The sequence below is a fragment of the Prionailurus viverrinus genome, chromosome D2, assembly GCF_022837055.1.
Source record: "Prionailurus viverrinus isolate Anna chromosome D2, UM_Priviv_1.0, whole genome shotgun sequence".
Taxonomy (NCBI): Eukaryota; Metazoa; Chordata; class Mammalia; order Carnivora; family Felidae; genus Prionailurus; species Prionailurus viverrinus.
Window position 1 is genome coordinate 78,999,876 of NC_062571.1, and position 17,539 is coordinate 79,017,414.

Sequence of the window (17,539 nt, forward strand, 5' to 3'; positions counted from 1 at the left end):
CTTGATCTCAGCTCAGGTCTTGATGTCAGGGTCATGAGTTCAAGCCCCGCGTTGGGTGAAGCCCACTTAAAAAAAAAAAAAAACATGGGGCGCCTGGGTGGCGCAGTCGGTTGAGCGTCCGACTTCAGCCAGGTCACCATCTCGCAATCTTGCGGTCCGTGAGTTCGAGCCCCGCGTCGGGCTCTGGGCTGATAGCTCGGAGCCTGGAGCCTGTTTCCAATTCTGTGTCTCCCTCTCTCTCTGCCCCTCCCCCGTTCATGCTCTGTCTCTCTCTGTCCCAAAAATAAATAAAAACGGAGAAAAAAAAAATTAAAAAAACAAAAACAAAAACAAAGGTCTGATGTGGCAAGCGGGGTGGCGGGGGGACCCGTCATTGAGCAAAAAGCACAGTGTCCCCCCCATCATAGCGTCAGGCCATGGCAGGCCCCTCATATGTGTTGGCCTTGGCTGCAGCCCTCTCATTCTCTGCTTTGTTTTGTCTCCCTGAGATTGATGTCCTCACCCCATCAGAAGTGCGGGGACCTGGGGCACAGGGCAGTGCCGCGCTGGGGAAGTAAGAGGAGCATCAGTGGGACAATCTTTGGATCCTGCCTGCGTGTGCTACCCACCCCCCACCTCCCCCTGTCCAGGCTCCACTTGGCCTCTCTGTGAAGGTGCCAGACTGTGAGCAGGACAGAGCAGGTGGGAGAGCAGGCCCCGGGCATGTGCAGGTGATGTGCCAGGAGTGGAATTTCCTCCTGCAGGTCCCCTCTGGAGTTGAGCCCGGATTTATTTACCCAGCAAGTAGCCTCTTGGTAGTTACTCTTCATCTAGCCGTGCTAGGGACGAAGAAAAGTTCAGATGTGCCCCTCGGACCATCAAAAGGTGAAAAAGAGGCCAGCCTTCAGCATGCAGCCCCCTGGCAATACATTCTGGGGGTGTCCCTGGATCGTCAGCCTGAATTATGGCTGCTACTTGGAGGAAGGGGGCTCCAGAGGCTGGAACTCATAGGGGGTGGGGGGCTCCTGTTCGAGCGTGGGGGCTGTGGGAGGGTGGCTGGATGACAGCTGAGAGTGTGTCCCAGACCCCGCAAGCAACTGAGCCATTCCTAAAGACTATTGAAATGTTTCGTGACACCCCACTGGGGGCCGATTGACGGTTTCTGAGCCCGTGGGAGCCTGGCTGGAAGTGCCTCTGCTGGTGGCCAGAGTACATGTACATTTCCCCAGGCTTTGGGGCTGGCCTTGAATCTAGAGCATGGTGGGTCCAAGCTGGTGTCTCAGGGGTGATTCCTTCTCCTGGTCATCACCTGACCCAGGGCCCGGGGTGTCCCTTCAGGTGAACACGGGAACAGGCTTTCCTCTGGCCTTCATCTCCGACCTCTGCATGGCGCGTTTCGTGCCCTTGCCTTTGAAAGGACTTTGTTTCTTTTGTCACTTGTGCCCGGGCCCGTGTGACAGGAAGAAGAGAAGGGCTGGACCGGAAGCTTGAGGGAGGCAGGGGCGAACGGAGGAGGGCCAGCCATCCCCGCCTGCCCTCCCGCGGTCCCTCGGCGAAGAAGGCTCTGGCCAACTCTGGCCCTGTTGGCTGAGTGTCTCTCTTCACATTTCGTCTTTTCCCCTGCGTCCTGCCGATTGTCGGAGCTGGTCTGTGCTGGGATTTGTAGGCTTGAAAGGACCGGTACCTTTGGTGGCACTTGAAGTGGAAGCAATCAGGTGGCACATCACAAGGGATTTCTTCCCTTTCTCCTCGGGGGCTGGGAGGGACCCTGGAAGCCACCCAGTTGAGCCTCCTTATTTTATTATTTTTTTAAAACTCTACTTAGTTTTTGAGAGAGCGAGAGCAGGGGAGGGGGGCAGAGAGAGAGAGGGAGAGAGAATCCCAAGCAGGCTCCGCACTGTCAGTACGCAGCCGGATGCTGGGCTCGAACTCACGAAGTGTGAGATCATGATCTGAGCCGAAACCAACAGACGGATGCTTCACCAACTGAGCCCCACCCAGTGACCCCGCGCCTCCTTATTTTAAAGTTGAGGAACCTTCAGCCCCAGGGCCTTGCCTGTGGTTGTGTACTTGTCTCACCCACGTGTGAGGCGTGCCCGGCACGTTGGACCACGGAACGGGAGGGCCCGCCTCCCGGCACATGGAGCGCCCGTCACCCCTGACGGCTGCCTGTGGGCTCCTGGGCTCTGCCAGACTCAGCGTCTCCATCAGCTCCTGGGCAGCGGGTGCTGCCTCTCAGTACTTCTGCACTTTGGGTTTTAAATCAAATGAAATGGAATGCAGACAGGCCCGGCGTCATGGGCATGCCTCTCGTGCAGTCCGTGCTCCGACGGACCCTGCACCCGGGTTAATGCCCCGTGGCCACCGTCTTGGACTTCTCGATGATTCTGGAGCAAGGAGCCCCTGCAGTTTCATTTTGCACAGGGCCCTGCGCGTCGCCTCTCCGGTCCTGAATGTAGGACAGGGCATTAAAATGCCCATGATTTGATCAATCTCCTCTTGCAACTGGTTTGAATTTTGGGAACATGCTGTTCCCTGTGAATAAAGGGGGATTCATTTCTTTTCCCTCGAATACACTGTGTTCTGTTTTCCAAATTAGCTCTACTTCTCGATTCTCTTGAGAAACTGGAAGGCGCGATTGTTCTTGTTGGAAGCCAAGGCTGGATTGTTAGTCCCGAGTTCTGGCCCTGAGCTCTCAGGCACGAAGTGGGAAGCCTTTTCCTACAGTCATGGGGCCGCAGGGGGCTGGAGGCCGAGGGAAGGGGCCGGCGCCTGGAAGGGAGGCTACGGCAGCAGAGCACAGGGGGAAGCTTCCCGCCCGTGCCACCTGCCAGCTCTCAGGACGTGAGCAACGTGCTTCGCTTCTCGGCCTTACGTCTCACATCCTTCATTTTTCCGTCTTTCCGGAGACTGGGCATGGGATTCACCCTAGAGGCTTGCGGGAACATTTAGAGATAATGCTCGTTGAGTGCCTCGCATTCTGCTTGCACGTAGTAGATGCTTAGTAAATGAGCGCTGGTATTATTCTCATTGGTGTTATTATTTTATTGCCAATATTGCGGGTTGGGTGGGACTGGCCCAGCTGTAAGGGAGGAGAATGAGGATTCCAGGCAGGAAGGAAAATAGGGTGAGTGCAGGGGTGGGTGGGGTGGAGCGTAGTGGGCCCCGAGGCTGGTGAGAAGTTTGCAGCAGCGGAGGGTGTATCTCAAGGGGTCCTGGGAGAGCGAGTTGGGGAATCAGGGCGGTGGGGAGCTGTGCTCGGGAGATGCAGACCAGCGTGGGGGTCCTGCAGGAAGTTCACACCCCCCAGGTGGTAACCGTCATTTCGGGGGCGACACTGAAAACAGGCCGGGCATGCCTGAATGAGAATGCAGAAACGGGATTCTGAGAAGTCTTAGGAGTGTGGGAGGAGGCGCTTGGGAGCCCTGAAATGCACCTGGGTGGTGCGCAGGCTGAGAGCTGGGAGATGATAATGGCCTTGAGGGCAGGCTTTGTGGGCCCTGTCCCGCTTTGGACTCCCCACCGCCTGGACGAGGTGGTACTATCTTCAGGATGCAGAACGGGAGACTGAGGCTCGGACAGAGAGAAAGCCACTGCCGGAAGTTAACACGGCTGGAAGGGGCAGCATCAGGATTTGAGGCCAAGTCTGGCTCTGGAGTCCTCCTGGCACTAACGGGAGCCTTGTGATCTTTCCCAGCGTCGCTGACGCTGCTAGGAATCTTCTGGGGCTGGAGCTCAGCCCGGCATCCCATCTATTCCCTGTAGGTGCGACCCGGAGCTGCCAGGCCGTGGATTGGGAAACCGTGGAGCCGAGAACAGGGTCAGGGCATCTGGGATCCATGCTGCGATTCCTGGAGCCAGGTCTGCGGTGGCAGCTGCCCCCGGGGCGGCCCCGGGGCTCTCCTGGGACTGCCAGGAGGGCTCCATTGGTCCTCCTAAAGCAGATGCCTCCCCTGCTAGCCATGGTGTCTGGACGGTGACCGGGAGTCCTGGTGACTGAGGCAGCGCATCCTGTAGATGTAGCTCAGGGGTCCCCCACTCCTCGCCTTACACGGCGAGCCAGTCGCGAGCTCCAGAAACCCAGGGAGCTGGGGAATGAGTGGGACTCGGGCCTGCTACTCGGTTAGGAGCTGGTCCTCCCACCTCCCCGCTGGCAGGTCCAGGTTGTATGGGACCTGAGACACAGACAATTCAGGAACCTCTTTGCGAAAAAGAATTCAAAGGGGCGCCTTGGGTGGCTCAGCTGGTTAAGCATCTGATTCTTAATTTCGGCTCAGGTCATGATCTCACAGTTTGTGGGATCGAGCCCCACGTCGGGCTTTGTGCCGACAGCGCGGAGTCTGCTTGGGATTCTCTCTCTCCCTCTGCCCCTCTTCAGCTTGTGCGTGCGTGCGCGTGCGTGCTCTAAAAGATTTAAAAAAATTTACAAAAGAAAGAAGAAGTTCAAAATTATAGAGCCTTGGATCACCTTTCATATGACAGTGAGTTTGTAATGATTCCTATGGAGAGAATAGAATTCTTTATTGTTGTTGTTATTGTTATTATTATTATTATTATTATTATCTTAAGTTTATTTATTTTGAGAGAGAGAGAGAAAGCACAAACAGGTGAGGGGCAGAGAGGAGGAGAGACAGAATCCCAAGCAGGCTCTGTGCCATCAGCATAGAGCCCGATGCAAGGCTTGAGCTCAGCTCATACCCTGAGCTGAGATCGAGTCTGAAGCTTACCTGGCTAAACCACCCAGGTGCCCTATTGTGATTATTATTAATTGTTTCCTCTGGCGTATTTCTCTGCTCCCATATACTTTCATACCCTGTACAACCTCTGGCCTGCACTAAGGAGCTGGCAGGAGGGAAGTATACGAGTTTGATCTTTGCCTCTTGCCCCACATCTAATCTTTACCAGACGTTTTTGCCTTAAATAGGAACACACGCACGCTTTGATGTTTTTAAAGCACACGTCTAATTCGGTGCTGAATCTTCGGAGAGAAGCATAGATCAAAGTCCACCTGTTGGTTCGTAGCCCCCACATTGTGATTTTTCATTTTCACTGCAACACATTTGTCTTCACTGCGATCACGAATGTCAAATTCTTAACCTAGTGCCTGGCACTTTTCAGCAAACACTTAATAATGGAAATGTCTGTTATGCTAATTTTGATACTAATTAATGAAACCGAGCAGGCTGCGTGTATCTCTCTCTTCCCCCCTGTGTGGAAGTTTTTGAAAGTAGGTATTATCTGTAAAACCCCGGGGAAGATGGGGTTCAAGGAAGCAGCATTTATGGAGTTGTGTGTTTTCCTAGTAGTTTATACAGAGGAAAGAAAAATCATTTATTATCTTTGGATGAAATCCTGGCAGTTTTAAACTCATTAAATAATAGGAAACGTTGGCTGCTCTTAATGGGTCATTTGTTGTGTTAAACATTAGTAATGATAAATATTTATTAGGTAGATGGAAAGGCCTGTCCTGTAAAATGCTGTGACTCATTATTCTAATCCTAGTTATTCACAGTTTTTCAGTTTCAAGTGAAATATTTACCTATTATGTATTTAATATTTTTGATGCTATAATTGGTATTTAAAAATTTTTAATTTCCAACAGTATTTAAAAATTTTTTTAATGTTTTTATTTATTTTTGAGAGAGAGAGAGAGAGAGAACATGAGTGAGGGAGGGGCAGAGAGAGAGGGAGACACAGAACCGGAAGCAGGCTCCAGGCTCCAAGCTATCAGCACAGAGCCCTACGTAGGGCTTGAATTCACAGACCACGAGGTCATGACCTGAGCTAAAGTCAGACACTCAGCTAACTGAGCCATCCAGGCGCCCCAATAGTTTATTGTTTTTTAAAAAGATGTTCATGGGGCGTCTGGGTGGCTCAGTCGGTTGAGCGTCCGACTTCGGCTCAGGTCATGATCTCACAGTTCGTGGGTTCGAGCCCCGCATCGGGCTCTGTGCTGACAGCTCAGAGCCTGGAGCCTGTTTCAGATTCTGTGTCTCCCTCTCTCTCTGCCCCTCCCCTGTTCGCGCTCTGTCTCTGTCTCAAGAATAAACAAACATTAGAAAAATTAAAAAAAAAAAAACTTAAAAAAAAAAAGATGTTCATGACCTGAGCTGAAGTCAGACACTCAACTGACTGAGCCACCCAGGCGCCCCAATGGTTTATTGTTTTTTTAAAAAATGTTTTATTTCTTTTAGAGAGCGAGCGAGAGAGAGCAGAGGCAGGGGAGGGGCAGAGAGAGAGAGAGACAGAATCTGAAGCAGCTCTAGGCTCTGAGCTGTCAGCACGGAGCCCGATGCGGGGCTCGAACCCGTGAACCACGATATCATGCCCTGAACTAAAGTCAGACGCTTCACCGACTGAGCCACCCAGGTGTCCCCAATAGTTTATTGTTAATACATAGAAATACGATTGTGTATATTGACCTGTGCTCTCTTGTGACATTGACAAACTCACTCACTCCAGCAGGTATACTTCAGATTCTTCAGCAATTTCCATATGGACTATCGTGCCATCTTCAAATAGTGGCAGGTTTATGTTCTCCTTTCTAATCTCTATGCCTTTAATTTCTTTTTCTAGCTTAACTGTTCCAATTAGGACATCAATGCAATACTGAATGGAAGAGTGAACGGCCTTGTCTTGCTCCCAGTTTTAGAGAGAAAGCATTCAGTCTTTCACCGTTGAGAATGATGTTGGTTTCAGGTTTTTTTATTAATCCCTTTTATCAGGTCAAGGAAGTTCTCTTTCTGGTTTGCTGAGTGTTTTTGTCACGAGTGGGCGTTCAGTTTTGTCCCATCTTTTTGCAACTGTTGGGATAATCGCTTGAGTTTTCTTAGCATCACATTGATTAGTTTTCTGATGTTAAGTCTTATCGATCCTTTCTGGAACAAGCCCCACCTGGTCACGATATATCATCCTTTTTGCTACCCTTTGTGCGGGTTAGCCTTGTACGCTGGGGAGCACAGGTCAACATCCAGGCCAGGAACATTGGCCTGCCACACAACTTGCCCTTGATCTCTGCCTCTGCAGCGGCAGCCGTGATGGCCCTGGGAGGCGGAATTTCCAGGACCTGAACAAATTGGCTGAGGAGGGGAGCCTGGTTCTGTGGACACCCTCACGTCTCCCCTTAACTTCTCTGCTGTACCGCTGAGGCGTGTGGTGTTCACACCTGTCCAGAGCTGTCTCCTGAGCACCTTTACCGTAAAAAGAGCAGCACTGTTTAGTTTTATTTTTAAACTCGACACTGCGACTTGGCCAAACACTTCATATACAGTAGCTCATACACTCGGCCTCAGAACCGCACTGAGGCAGGTTTATTGTCACCCCATTTTCTGGACAAGGGGGATGAGACTTGGAGGACTGAGGTGACATACCGAAGGTCACACAGCAGGTAACTGCTGTGCCGAGCGCCACACTTACTCTGCTGAGACCACAGCCTGGGCTCTTAGCCATTTTCCCCAGGCTTAGTGGCCTGGATGCCCCGGCCCTCCTCCATCTGTCTAAAATCACCTAGATTGTGGCAGAGCCAGCCGGGGTCCACCTCGGGGAATTCTCCACCTTGGGTGACCCCTCTGGAAGGAAGACAGTTGGCTGGCAGTTGAGATGTGAGCAGGTGAGCCAGCCAGGGTTTGTAACGACCAGGGGGCCGTGCCAGCCTCCTCTAGTTTGATGCACAGCCTTTGACATGGAGCGGGACTCTGACCCTGAGCCATGCTGGTCTTAGAGACGTTTCCATTCCTCGTTCTGGAATAGCATTTCGAGAAGCCAAACACTTCTTCTCTGGTTTCACGTTTTGCCCATCTTTGAACAATCAGTTGATGTTCCTTATGATCATTGTTTCTGCTCTATTTCATTTTCCCGCTGATGCGGGTCCCCTTGGTGATGGCGGGGGGCGGGCGGGGGGGCACTGGTGGTTTTCTCATCAAAGCTTCACAATTAAGGCTTGTCAGTTGGGCTCTTCATTATGATCCGTCCTCCCACTTTTCCTCCTCTCTGCGTACTCATGTGCAGAGTTTGGAGAGTCCTGTGCCCGGCCTCAAATTCCACAAGTTCTTTATCTTGCCATAGCACGTTGGGGTGAGAGGGAGAGACGGGGATTAGATCACAGAATGTTGGAACTGGGCTGGATGGACTTTGCAGCTCATTCTAGAGGCAGTCGGCCCCATTTCACAGATGGGGACATGAAGGCCACCCAGAAAATGGGATGGGCCCTGGGCCTTCCAAGCGCCCAGCCCTGTGTCCTCGCTGATCTCCCATGTTGTTTTCCTGGAATGCACCGTGCCTGGAGCCACTTTCTCTAGTGTATGTGACAAAGCAGCTGGTTCTCACAGGACCTGGAAAAACCCATGTTCGTTTTTACCCCTGATGCAGCCAAATTCTCCCATGCCTACTCTGGGAATTCAGAAAGAGGAAGTGAATTAAGGATCCTTGCTGCTAAGACTCTTGTGATTGAGAGGGTCCCTGAAACGCCATGCTGACCCGGAGGTTGCTGGCCTTTTGGCGTTAAACCTCCTTTTGGCCTTTCCCAGGAAGCTGGCCTGAGGAGGCCCAGATGCGTTTGTTTACAGCTGTCTCTGGGTGATGGTCGCCAGGTTCTGTGGTCAGAAGGAATGTTTCTGTCCACTTATTTATATCTCCCTTGAGAGCCCTTGGGGAGACAGACCAATCAATTAACCGCCACTACCTGGAAACCTGGGAGATGGCAGATATGTCTGGGGCCGGTATTAAGAAGAAAAGTTGTAGGGGTGCCGGGGTGGCTCAGTCAGTTGAGCGTCGGACGTCGGCTCGGGTCATGATCCCGCGGTTCTTGAGTTTGAGCCCCGCATCGGGCTGTCTGCTGTCGCGGTGAAGCCTGCTTCGGATCCTCTGTCTCCCCCTCTCCCTGCCTGCCCCCTGCTTGCGCATGCTCTCTCTCTCTCAAAGCTAAACACTTTTTTAAAAAAGAAAAAGTTGTAGATTTGCCCAGATTTCCCCATTATTTATACTCTGTATTAAGAACATGTAGTGTCGGGGCACCTGGGTGGCTCAGTCGGTTAAGCGTCCGACTTCGGCTCAGGTCGTGATCTCGCGGTCCGTGAGTTCGAGCCCCACGTCAGTGTCTCTGTTGACAGCTCAGAACCTGGAGCCTGCTTCTGATTCTGCGTCTCCCTCTCTCTGACCCTCCCCCCCATTCATGCTCTGTCTCTCTCTGTCTCAAAAATAAATAAACGTTAAAAAAAATTAAAAAAAAAACCATGTAGTGTCTGTGGAGAAGTCATTTAAGGTCTGTGAGCCTCAGTTTCCCTAAATATAATATGGGAACAATACCTGATTTTCCTCACCCTTAGGGAGGCAGGGGGAATAAAAGTAGGGTACTGTATGAAGGGGCTTTAAAAGCAAAAATGATAAAATGATGCTACCACGAACTTGTTGAATTAGTTTTCCTTATCTGGTGGGTGCAGACCTTCTGACCTTAGAAAATCAGGCTGTGCAAAAAGAGAGTGGATTCCAGCCCTGGAGTAAAGCAGCTCAGAGCCCGGCAGCCCGGCCACAGAGGGGCCCTTTGCTCATCGATGGTCTCTCACTTCTCAGAAGGGAAGCGTGGGAGAGGCAGGCTGGTCCCCTCGATGTCCCGGGGCCCAGCGGTATCGAGTTGCATTGCTGAGGTCTCTGGTGGGGACACGCAGCCGTGGGTTCAGCACAGTCTATACAGGGAGCCACCGGGGAAACCTGTGGAGACGAAACTCTGAGAGCCACAGGCACTGGCAAGGCTCACAGCTTTTACTGCCGGCCCAGAGCCTGGGAAGCGGCTGCAGCCCTTGCTCACGGGGAGGGAGGCGTGTGGGTGTGTGAGTCTCTGTGTGTGTGTGTATAAGTATGTGTGTGTGTGTGCACATTTATATGTGTATGTGAGTGCATGTGTAAATGCGGGTGAGTGTGGGTGTGTGGTTCTGTGTGTGTGAGTGTATGTTAAGAGTGTGCATATACGTGAGTGTGTGTGTGGGAGTGTGTATATGTGTGCATGTATGTACACGTATATGCGAGTGGGTGTGAGAGTATACAGGAATACGTGGGTTTGTATGAGAGACGGAGTCTGTGCATGAATGTCTGAGTGTGCATGTGTATGTGTGGGCTCATGGGTATGAGTGTGTACGTGTGGGTGTGTTTGTGTGCACCTCTGTGCACATGTGTTGGGAGTGGGGCACACAGGCCCTATCTTGGGTTAGTGATGGACGGTTTTGCAGGCCAGTGGTTTCTTTTTAAAAAAATTTTTTTTTAACATTTATTTATTTTTGAGACAGAGAGAGACAGAGCATGAACGGGGGAGGGTCAGAGAGAGAGGGAGACACAGAATCCGAAACAGGCTCCAGGCTCTGAGCTGTCAGCACAGAGCCCGACGCGGGGCTCGAACTCACGGACCGCGAGATCATGACCTGAGCCGAAGTCGTTCGCTCAACCGACTGAGCCACCCAGGCGCCCCCGGTGGTTTCTTTTTAAGCTGCAGGGTGGTTTATGAATCCCGCTGAGTGAGCTGTGACAGGGAGTGACAGGTGAGGGGGACAGATCCGTGCTTCTTAGACCATCTGTGGCAAAGGAACAGATTTCGTTTCCTTTTATTCCCTATCCATTATGGATCAATTAAAATGAATTCCTACCAAAATGTCGTAAAAAGGACACAAAATATAAGCCTCAGTTTAAAATGTTTGGGTGCGCCAGACGGAAGGTTACCGCTGTAAGGGCTCCTGCAGGTTGCCTGTCAGTGTCTGCATGGGACCGAGGGGCCATGGCGCTGGCAGGGCCACTGGTCCCTGGAGCCTGCTTTGTGTCGCGTTGGGCTAGGCGACTGGCCCGAGGGAGGCGTGGAGAGAGCCAGGAAGGGGTTCTTTGCGGCAGACTAGCCTAGAACCGCCCTGGTCCGTGAAGGCAGAGAGACATGTCGAGGGATATCAGCAGGTGGCATGAATTTGGGGCCAGAGCAGCAGGCTCAGGGAATAACTTCCTGGGGCTACCCTGCCTCTGTCACCACCCGTGCTAGCAGGACGGGTGTCCTGGAACCTGAGTCTGTAGTAGCTCCTTTCTGCACCAGATGCCATGGTGTTGGCAGAAACCAACTTTCTGGCCTTGCTGGGTGAGAGCCCTACACTGGGATGTGGGATCGCTTTGTCTGAAAGTAGCTTTGAAATGGGGGCTCACTAATTACAGGGTGCATGTTTATATAGAAATTGCGGTCGTTTGATTTCTCTTTCTTTTCCCCCCAACAGTATCAAGGCACTTCTTGTGCCTTCTGGCCTGGGATGTCCCAGGGTGTTGGAAGAAACCAGACGTAATGGAAAGTTGCTCTGGGGACAGACGGTGGCCTCTGTTCACCTTGTGGTATCAGTGGGAAAGACAGGATCTGTGCCTTTGCCTTAATGCCTTTTCATGATAGTGTTTTCAGTCTATAATGTCTAATGGGCATCTCCTCCAAAGCAACCTCAGCCCTCCCCTCGGTGGTGGCGATGTGCTGGGAAGGGCTGGCAGGGCTGTGGCGGAGGGTGGCGCCGGGACGGTGACCCTGCGTGCCACGGCCTTTGCAGGGGGGCCGCTAGGAGGTCCAGGTATCGGCTGGTGCCTCTGGCTCAGCATTTTTGTAGCGAGGCTGTTGGAAGGAAAGAGGCAGAACAAAGAGGTGCTCTGTGATGGGTGTTGCTTCTTACCTAAGTGGACGTTTCCTTGAGAGCCGCAAGGATTTTTGCAAAGGAGCTCAGGTCTGGGGTCTTGTCCTCGCTTGTCCAGGTTTCCAAAGGCCCCGGGCATCTATTTTGGCTCCTTCTCACCCATGCCTTCCCCAGGAACCCATAGCACAGAGCAACAAGGTCTTGAAGTGCCCTGTCTTTGCTTTGTTCCCAGGGCAGGAAGACCCCAACAGTTTGCGCCATAAATACAACTTCATCGCCGATGTGGTGGAGAAGATCGCTCCTGCTGTGGTTCACATCGAGTTGTTCCGCAAGTAAAGAGGGCCTTCTTGTTTTCCCACGACCTCTGATGCTCCCACCGAGATGCACTGCCGTTAGCAAAGCATCAGAGCTATCTCTGAGGCACTTGGATTTGTCCAAGTGCCATTGACTATATTCCTACGGGAAGATAATGTTTCTCCCTTAGTGGGCTTTCCCTTTTGACTCTTTAAGGCTACATTCTTGACCCTCCTAGAGGAGTTAAGAACCTCTAGTGCTGAAGAGAGCCCCTAAGATTATGTTGTAAGTGGAGTTTTTTGGAGCTCGCAAAAGTCAGTAGCCACCCATTGTTTTGAATGTTAAATAGACCGTTGATTGTAAGGTGTTTCAGGCTTAACCGGGTTCTCCTCTGGGTTCTAGGCTTCCTTTTTCTAAGAGGGAGGTGCCAGTGGCCAGTGGGTCTGGCTTTATCGTGTCCGAAGATGGACTGATCGTGACCAACGCCCACGTGGTGACCAATAAGCATCGGGTCAAGGTTGAGCTGAAAAATGGTGCCACCTACGAAGCCAAAATCAAGGATGTGGATGAAAAGGCAGACATTGCACTTATCAAAATTGACCACGAGGTACGTGCACTCGCCATCTGCAGAACTCAGTTCCCAGGTCGCAAACCTGGGAGCGTTTAAGAGATGCTGGGAGGATGGCCTGGGCTGGGCGAGAAAAGGGGGCTCACGGAAACTTCTTTAATAAGCAGACTGTAAGATCAGAGTTTTAAAAATAGAAGCTGACATTTTTATAAAAGAAAGCAACAGGTTTATAAAGACATTAGTAGGTAAGCAGTGAACCTTGAGGCTCCCTTGCATGCCTGACCTCCAGGCAACTATTGTTACAGATTTGTTTTCACTTGTGCATTTCAGCAGCTTTGAAAACAAACCAGGTCTCCCAGATTGGTTTTTTTTCAGGGTTACTAGATGTGTTGTAAAACAATGCTCCATTCTTAAAAAAGTTTTGGAAACCTTGAATTAAAGCACCGGGGCGCTAATGGATTTCTTCCTTACAGAACTTCTCAGAACTTTTAATATGCTCACGGGCACAGGAGTCTCCCACGGAAGGGTGTATACTCCAAATGATAATCATCTGAGCATAGGACTTTTTTTTTTTTTTTTTTTTTGGCAAAACTGAGACATAGTGAGCTCAGTCTGGGAAATGCTGTGTTTGAAAGCGGTTTGCTCTCTGTTTAAGCATTCTCCTTCCCGTCGTTTTTGCTCTGTTGATTTGTTTGGCAAGTCTTCCTACCTGAAATCAAATCCAGGTCTCAGGGGCCATCACCAATTCCCGCTTGATGGTGTGTTGATTGGGGAGGCTTGGTTGGCTCTGTGGTGTGTGCAGTGAGATTGCATTTTCTGGTTGCTTCGTGCCCTTGTGATCTTGCAGACTTCATAGGGAAGGGAGACTGGGGAGGCTGGAATCCTGTTGTTGGCCCAGGAAAAGATCCTAGACTGAGAGCCAGGAGGGGTCTTTTTTCCCACCTCTTTACCTACCTTTGCCTGCTTGTGGGCTCTGAAGGCAGACCAGTGGAGTACGACACAGGCTGTTTGTTGTCTGTGCTGTTTATCCGGCTCCGTGCCTGGTGGCCTTTAGCAAAGTCTCGATTGGATATTATTTCTGTTAGGTGGCTGTGGAATTTCTAGCAACATCTCTCTTTGAAGATGTGTTTATTGGTCACAATATAATCATAATAACTTCTACTCAGTGAGCTCCAGTGCTGATCCAGACTCTGCCTTCATGCATAACTTCCACCTAATCAACAAATTAGCTGTATCGTCCCTATTTTATAGTGGAAGAAACAGGAAATAACCTGCCGGAAGTCACACAGCTGTGCTGCCGTGAAACTAACCTTCCAAGCCAAGCCAGGCTCCTGACCCTCAACTGCCCAAGGCCGTGGCCTTTACCGAAAGAATGGAACCCAGCCTTTTGGGGGAGATCGGATGGCTGGGCTTCAGATAGCCCACGGGAAGGCTGGCACTTCCCTATTTAGGAACGTGCTGCTCGAAAGGTGTCCAGGATGTGGTAGTCTCATCGGAAGGAGGCTGGCCAGAATAGCACATCCTGTGGCCACACAGGCAAGACTTTTCAGCTCCCCCCCAAGCTCCTGGAAGGCAGCCAGCAGTCGGGGCTCTTTGCAGGCAGGGTGCTGGCCCGGATGCTAAGTGAGCTGCCGCCGCTGAGTAATTTTGTGTTTGGAATGCGTGGGCACATAATGTGCCTCTGGCCAGGGGGATATTCTTTTCAGATTTTGAGCCAAGGTGGAGACTGTATCCTTGTGTCATCCCTGACATGTCCAGGCAGGACGTGAAACATCTCAGCAGACCAGCTTTGCGGTGTTTCCGACCCAGCCCTTGCAAACCTCCCCCCCCCCCCCCACCCCCCGCCCCAGCCCCCACCGGGGGTCCGGCCCTTCGCCCGGCAGCACAGTTTGCCATGTGTTTCCAACTCAAGAGAAAGGTGCTTACAATTTAAGAGCTGAGCCAAATGTGGCTCTTTAAAAAGGAATCGGAAATGAATGGATATTAAATTGCAGACACCCACACAAGAGACTCGCTTCCACTTACTAAACTGCTTTTTTTATTTTTTGCTGATAGTAGTGGGAAGCGGGGAGAGTAAAACCATCTCTTCAGCTCTTTCCCTTTTGTTCCCGTAGTTTGATGATTGATTCTTTAGGAGGGGTCAGAGACTGACTTGGAAGGAGGCTCAATTTGGAAGGAGCCTCTCCTCTGGGCAAACCCGAATCCGCCCCAGCGCACGATTTAATAACCTGTAGGCTGTGGATGGGATGTGAGTTTGCACTGAGTCACTCTCAGGAATAGCAGAAGAGAAGAAAGCCAGTGCGAAAACTCAGAGCAAGGAGGAACAGAACCGGCAAAAATTGGGCCTGAGGATGGAACATCATTCCAAATGGTGCCTCGGGGGACTGTGGCCCAGCTGCCCCTGGGGCTGTTTCCTAATAACCCAATGAAATTGATGTGATGGCCCGCCAAGTATGTGGGCTGGGTAGCTAACTTGGTGGCTCATAACCCGGGGCCATTTCTTACTCGGAGTCCCCCCCCCCCAATCGTGATTTCTTTTGGAGGCTCTCCATGACTTTAAACAGCTCTTGTCCTTCCTGAGTGTGGTATTCTCAACACTTTTAAGGAATAGAAATTACCATGGACATCTGTTGTCATGCCCCTTGTCATCTATCTGGCCGCCGTCTCCTGGGAACAGCAGCTAGCATCTTCTTTGGGGTCTGTTTCTCCCCGTTGGGCAGTCTTGGTGGGACCGTCTGTCACGGTACCCCACCCCCCGTGGCCCCGTTAGATCAAGCAGGCCCTCCCCTCAGGGGTGCACCTGTCTGTCGCCCTCACAAAAACTGCAGGGGCCACGCGGGTGGAGCCCCTGCTGCTGAGACCCCCAGGCACTGTCTGAGTTCCAGCCCTCTCTGAGCCCAGTCTGTCTACTTTTCCTTCCATTCTTGGAGCTCCCCTCGCATCTCCAGTGAACCCCCTTTGGCTTGAGATTGCCAGCGACATGTCTGGGCTGGCGACCAAGGAGCTCTGTTTTTGCTTCTCACGGCTGAGAAGACACATGTGCGCTCACTTTCCCTGCTGAGTTTGGAGACGGGAGAACTTTCGGAAGAAGGCTCGCCAGCAGCCGCGTGGCCCGGTCTGTCCCCCCGTCCCCCACCCCCCAAGCTGGGGGAGGAGGGTCACCCCCCCTCCCCAGGCCCATTCTGTGCTTCTGTCCTAGGTTTTGCACCTCCTCTTTCCTGGGGCCAGCAGTGGCCTGGGGAGGGAGCGCCAGCTGCAGGAAGTTGGGACAGCGGGTGCATGCAAACATTTTAATAGAAAGCAGCTTTGAGGGCAGACTAGCTCGGCTTCGGATACAAACTGTTTCCAAGTGTGTTTAACATGACACTGGCCGTGTTGGCAGAACATTTAAACATTTCATCCCCAGGCAGCATTTTGTCCGTGCAGTCTCCTCTCTGAGCGGTTCCGAAAGAGAAAGAGAGTGGGGTGGAGAGAGAGGCCGAGAAGGAGAGGGGTGGGTATAGAGGCAGAGGTAGAAAGAGAGCGACGTGGTTTCTCTAGGTCAGACTCCAGGGCAGAAACCCTGGGGATGCATTGAGGGGAAATCTCCTTTTGTTACAGCGGTTTTCCAGCCTTGTTGATGAGGAAACACCAGGCGAAAAAGCACACGCCTCCCTCGCTGGTTCTGACTTTCGGACCGTGTGCTGTGTCCCCTTGATGCATTTCCCAGTGCTCTTCTGAAGAGAGCTTAGCTCCTCTCCCGGGGCCTCGGAGGCCTGGCCTGATGGGGCGCGCCTCCTCCCAACCTCATCTCCCCCCTCGGCCCGCCCGCCACGCACTCTACTTAGCCTCTTTCACACCAGTGCTGTTTCTACCCGGTGTGTGTGGGGGGTCTTGGCCGTGCCTCCCCCCGCACCCCGGGGTATCTCCCTGCACCTCCTCTAGAGCTGGCCTTCCCATCTCTTCGGGGCTCCTGCCAAATTCTGCCCGAGACAGCCCTTCCCCGACCCACGACCTGAGGGGGTGCCCACATCTCAACCCCCAACTTGTCACTCTGAGGACAGTCACGCGTCACTGTTCATACCCCCCCGCTGCTCCTCTCCTTAGCATAATCTACCGTTGCCTTATTTGTTGATTTAAGTTTTTCCTAGCCGGCCGGAGCGTGAGGGACACTCTTGTCACATTCACATGTCAGGTCGTAGGTGCTGGGCACCCGTGTCCCTGTACGAATCTAAGTGCCCTCTGCTCCGAGGAATGCCAGAGCAGGGAGGCACAGGGCTCCCGTGGTGGCCTGTGTCCCACTGTCAGATGAGGGTGTGATGGCCCACGCTCCCCCTACCCTCCTCAGCCAGTGCTCATCGGATCCCGAGGCCCGTCTGCTTTGGATGGACACCCGGCTTTGCCTGGGCTCCCGCAGCTCTGTGGTCTTTGGTAACTCAACGCGCTGCTGAGGCAGTTAGGTTTCCTGTGGGCGCTTTCCCCTGACGCCAACAACCCGGGAAATATGTGGAAGCGGCCAGGTTGAGGCTTGGGAGGTGTTTTTCTTCCCTCGCCCCCAGGCCTGCGTCCGTCCCTGGCCACGTTGGGGCCGGTTGCCGCCTACAGGCCAGACTCGTTTGAAGTGGCCCAAGAGGAGGACTTCTGGGCGGTGGTGGGGGGGGGGGGGGGTTGCTGCTTGGTTTTCAGAGGGTCGTTTTGCTGCTGAGCCGGCCGCTGGGGCAGGAAGAGCTGCCAGCTCTGATCCTGTGCAGCTCGGGACAGGGGTCCCTCGGGGTCAAGGGCCCCGGGCCTTCCCCGCATGGGTCCCAGTGGCCGCTAGGCAGGCTCTGTCTTCTCCAGGCCTGTGCTCAAATCTCAAGATTTGGCCCGGTGCGTGGCGGTGAATCCACCCCGAGGAGGGCCCAAGGGGGCCCCGGGACCGTGGCAAGGCTGGGGGTGGTGTGGTGCCAGGTGTGACTCATGCCCGCCCACCAGCCAGCTCTCCTCAGGCAGCCTGATCGTCAGAAGGCGCTGACTAAGCCGTGCGAGCCGTCCGAGAGTGAATCAGATAACGCGGGGCCTGGACTGGCATGGCCTCCCATCTTTT

The 17,539-nt window shown here is 52.7% G+C and overlaps 1 protein-coding gene across 1 annotated transcript in view; it reads left to right on the plus strand.

Annotated features, from left to right (window-relative positions):
* HTRA1 (HtrA serine peptidase 1) overlaps window positions 1-17,539 on the plus strand; it is a 51,287-nt gene that overhangs the window by 15,737 nt on the left and 18,011 nt on the right. The window contains exons 2-3 of the mRNA XM_047825141.1: window positions 11,845-11,944; window positions 12,309-12,513. Of these exons, the coding sequence (XP_047681097.1) occupies window positions 11,845-11,944; window positions 12,309-12,513 (305 nt within the window). The remainder of the gene's footprint in view (window positions 1-11,844; window positions 11,945-12,308; window positions 12,514-17,539) is intronic.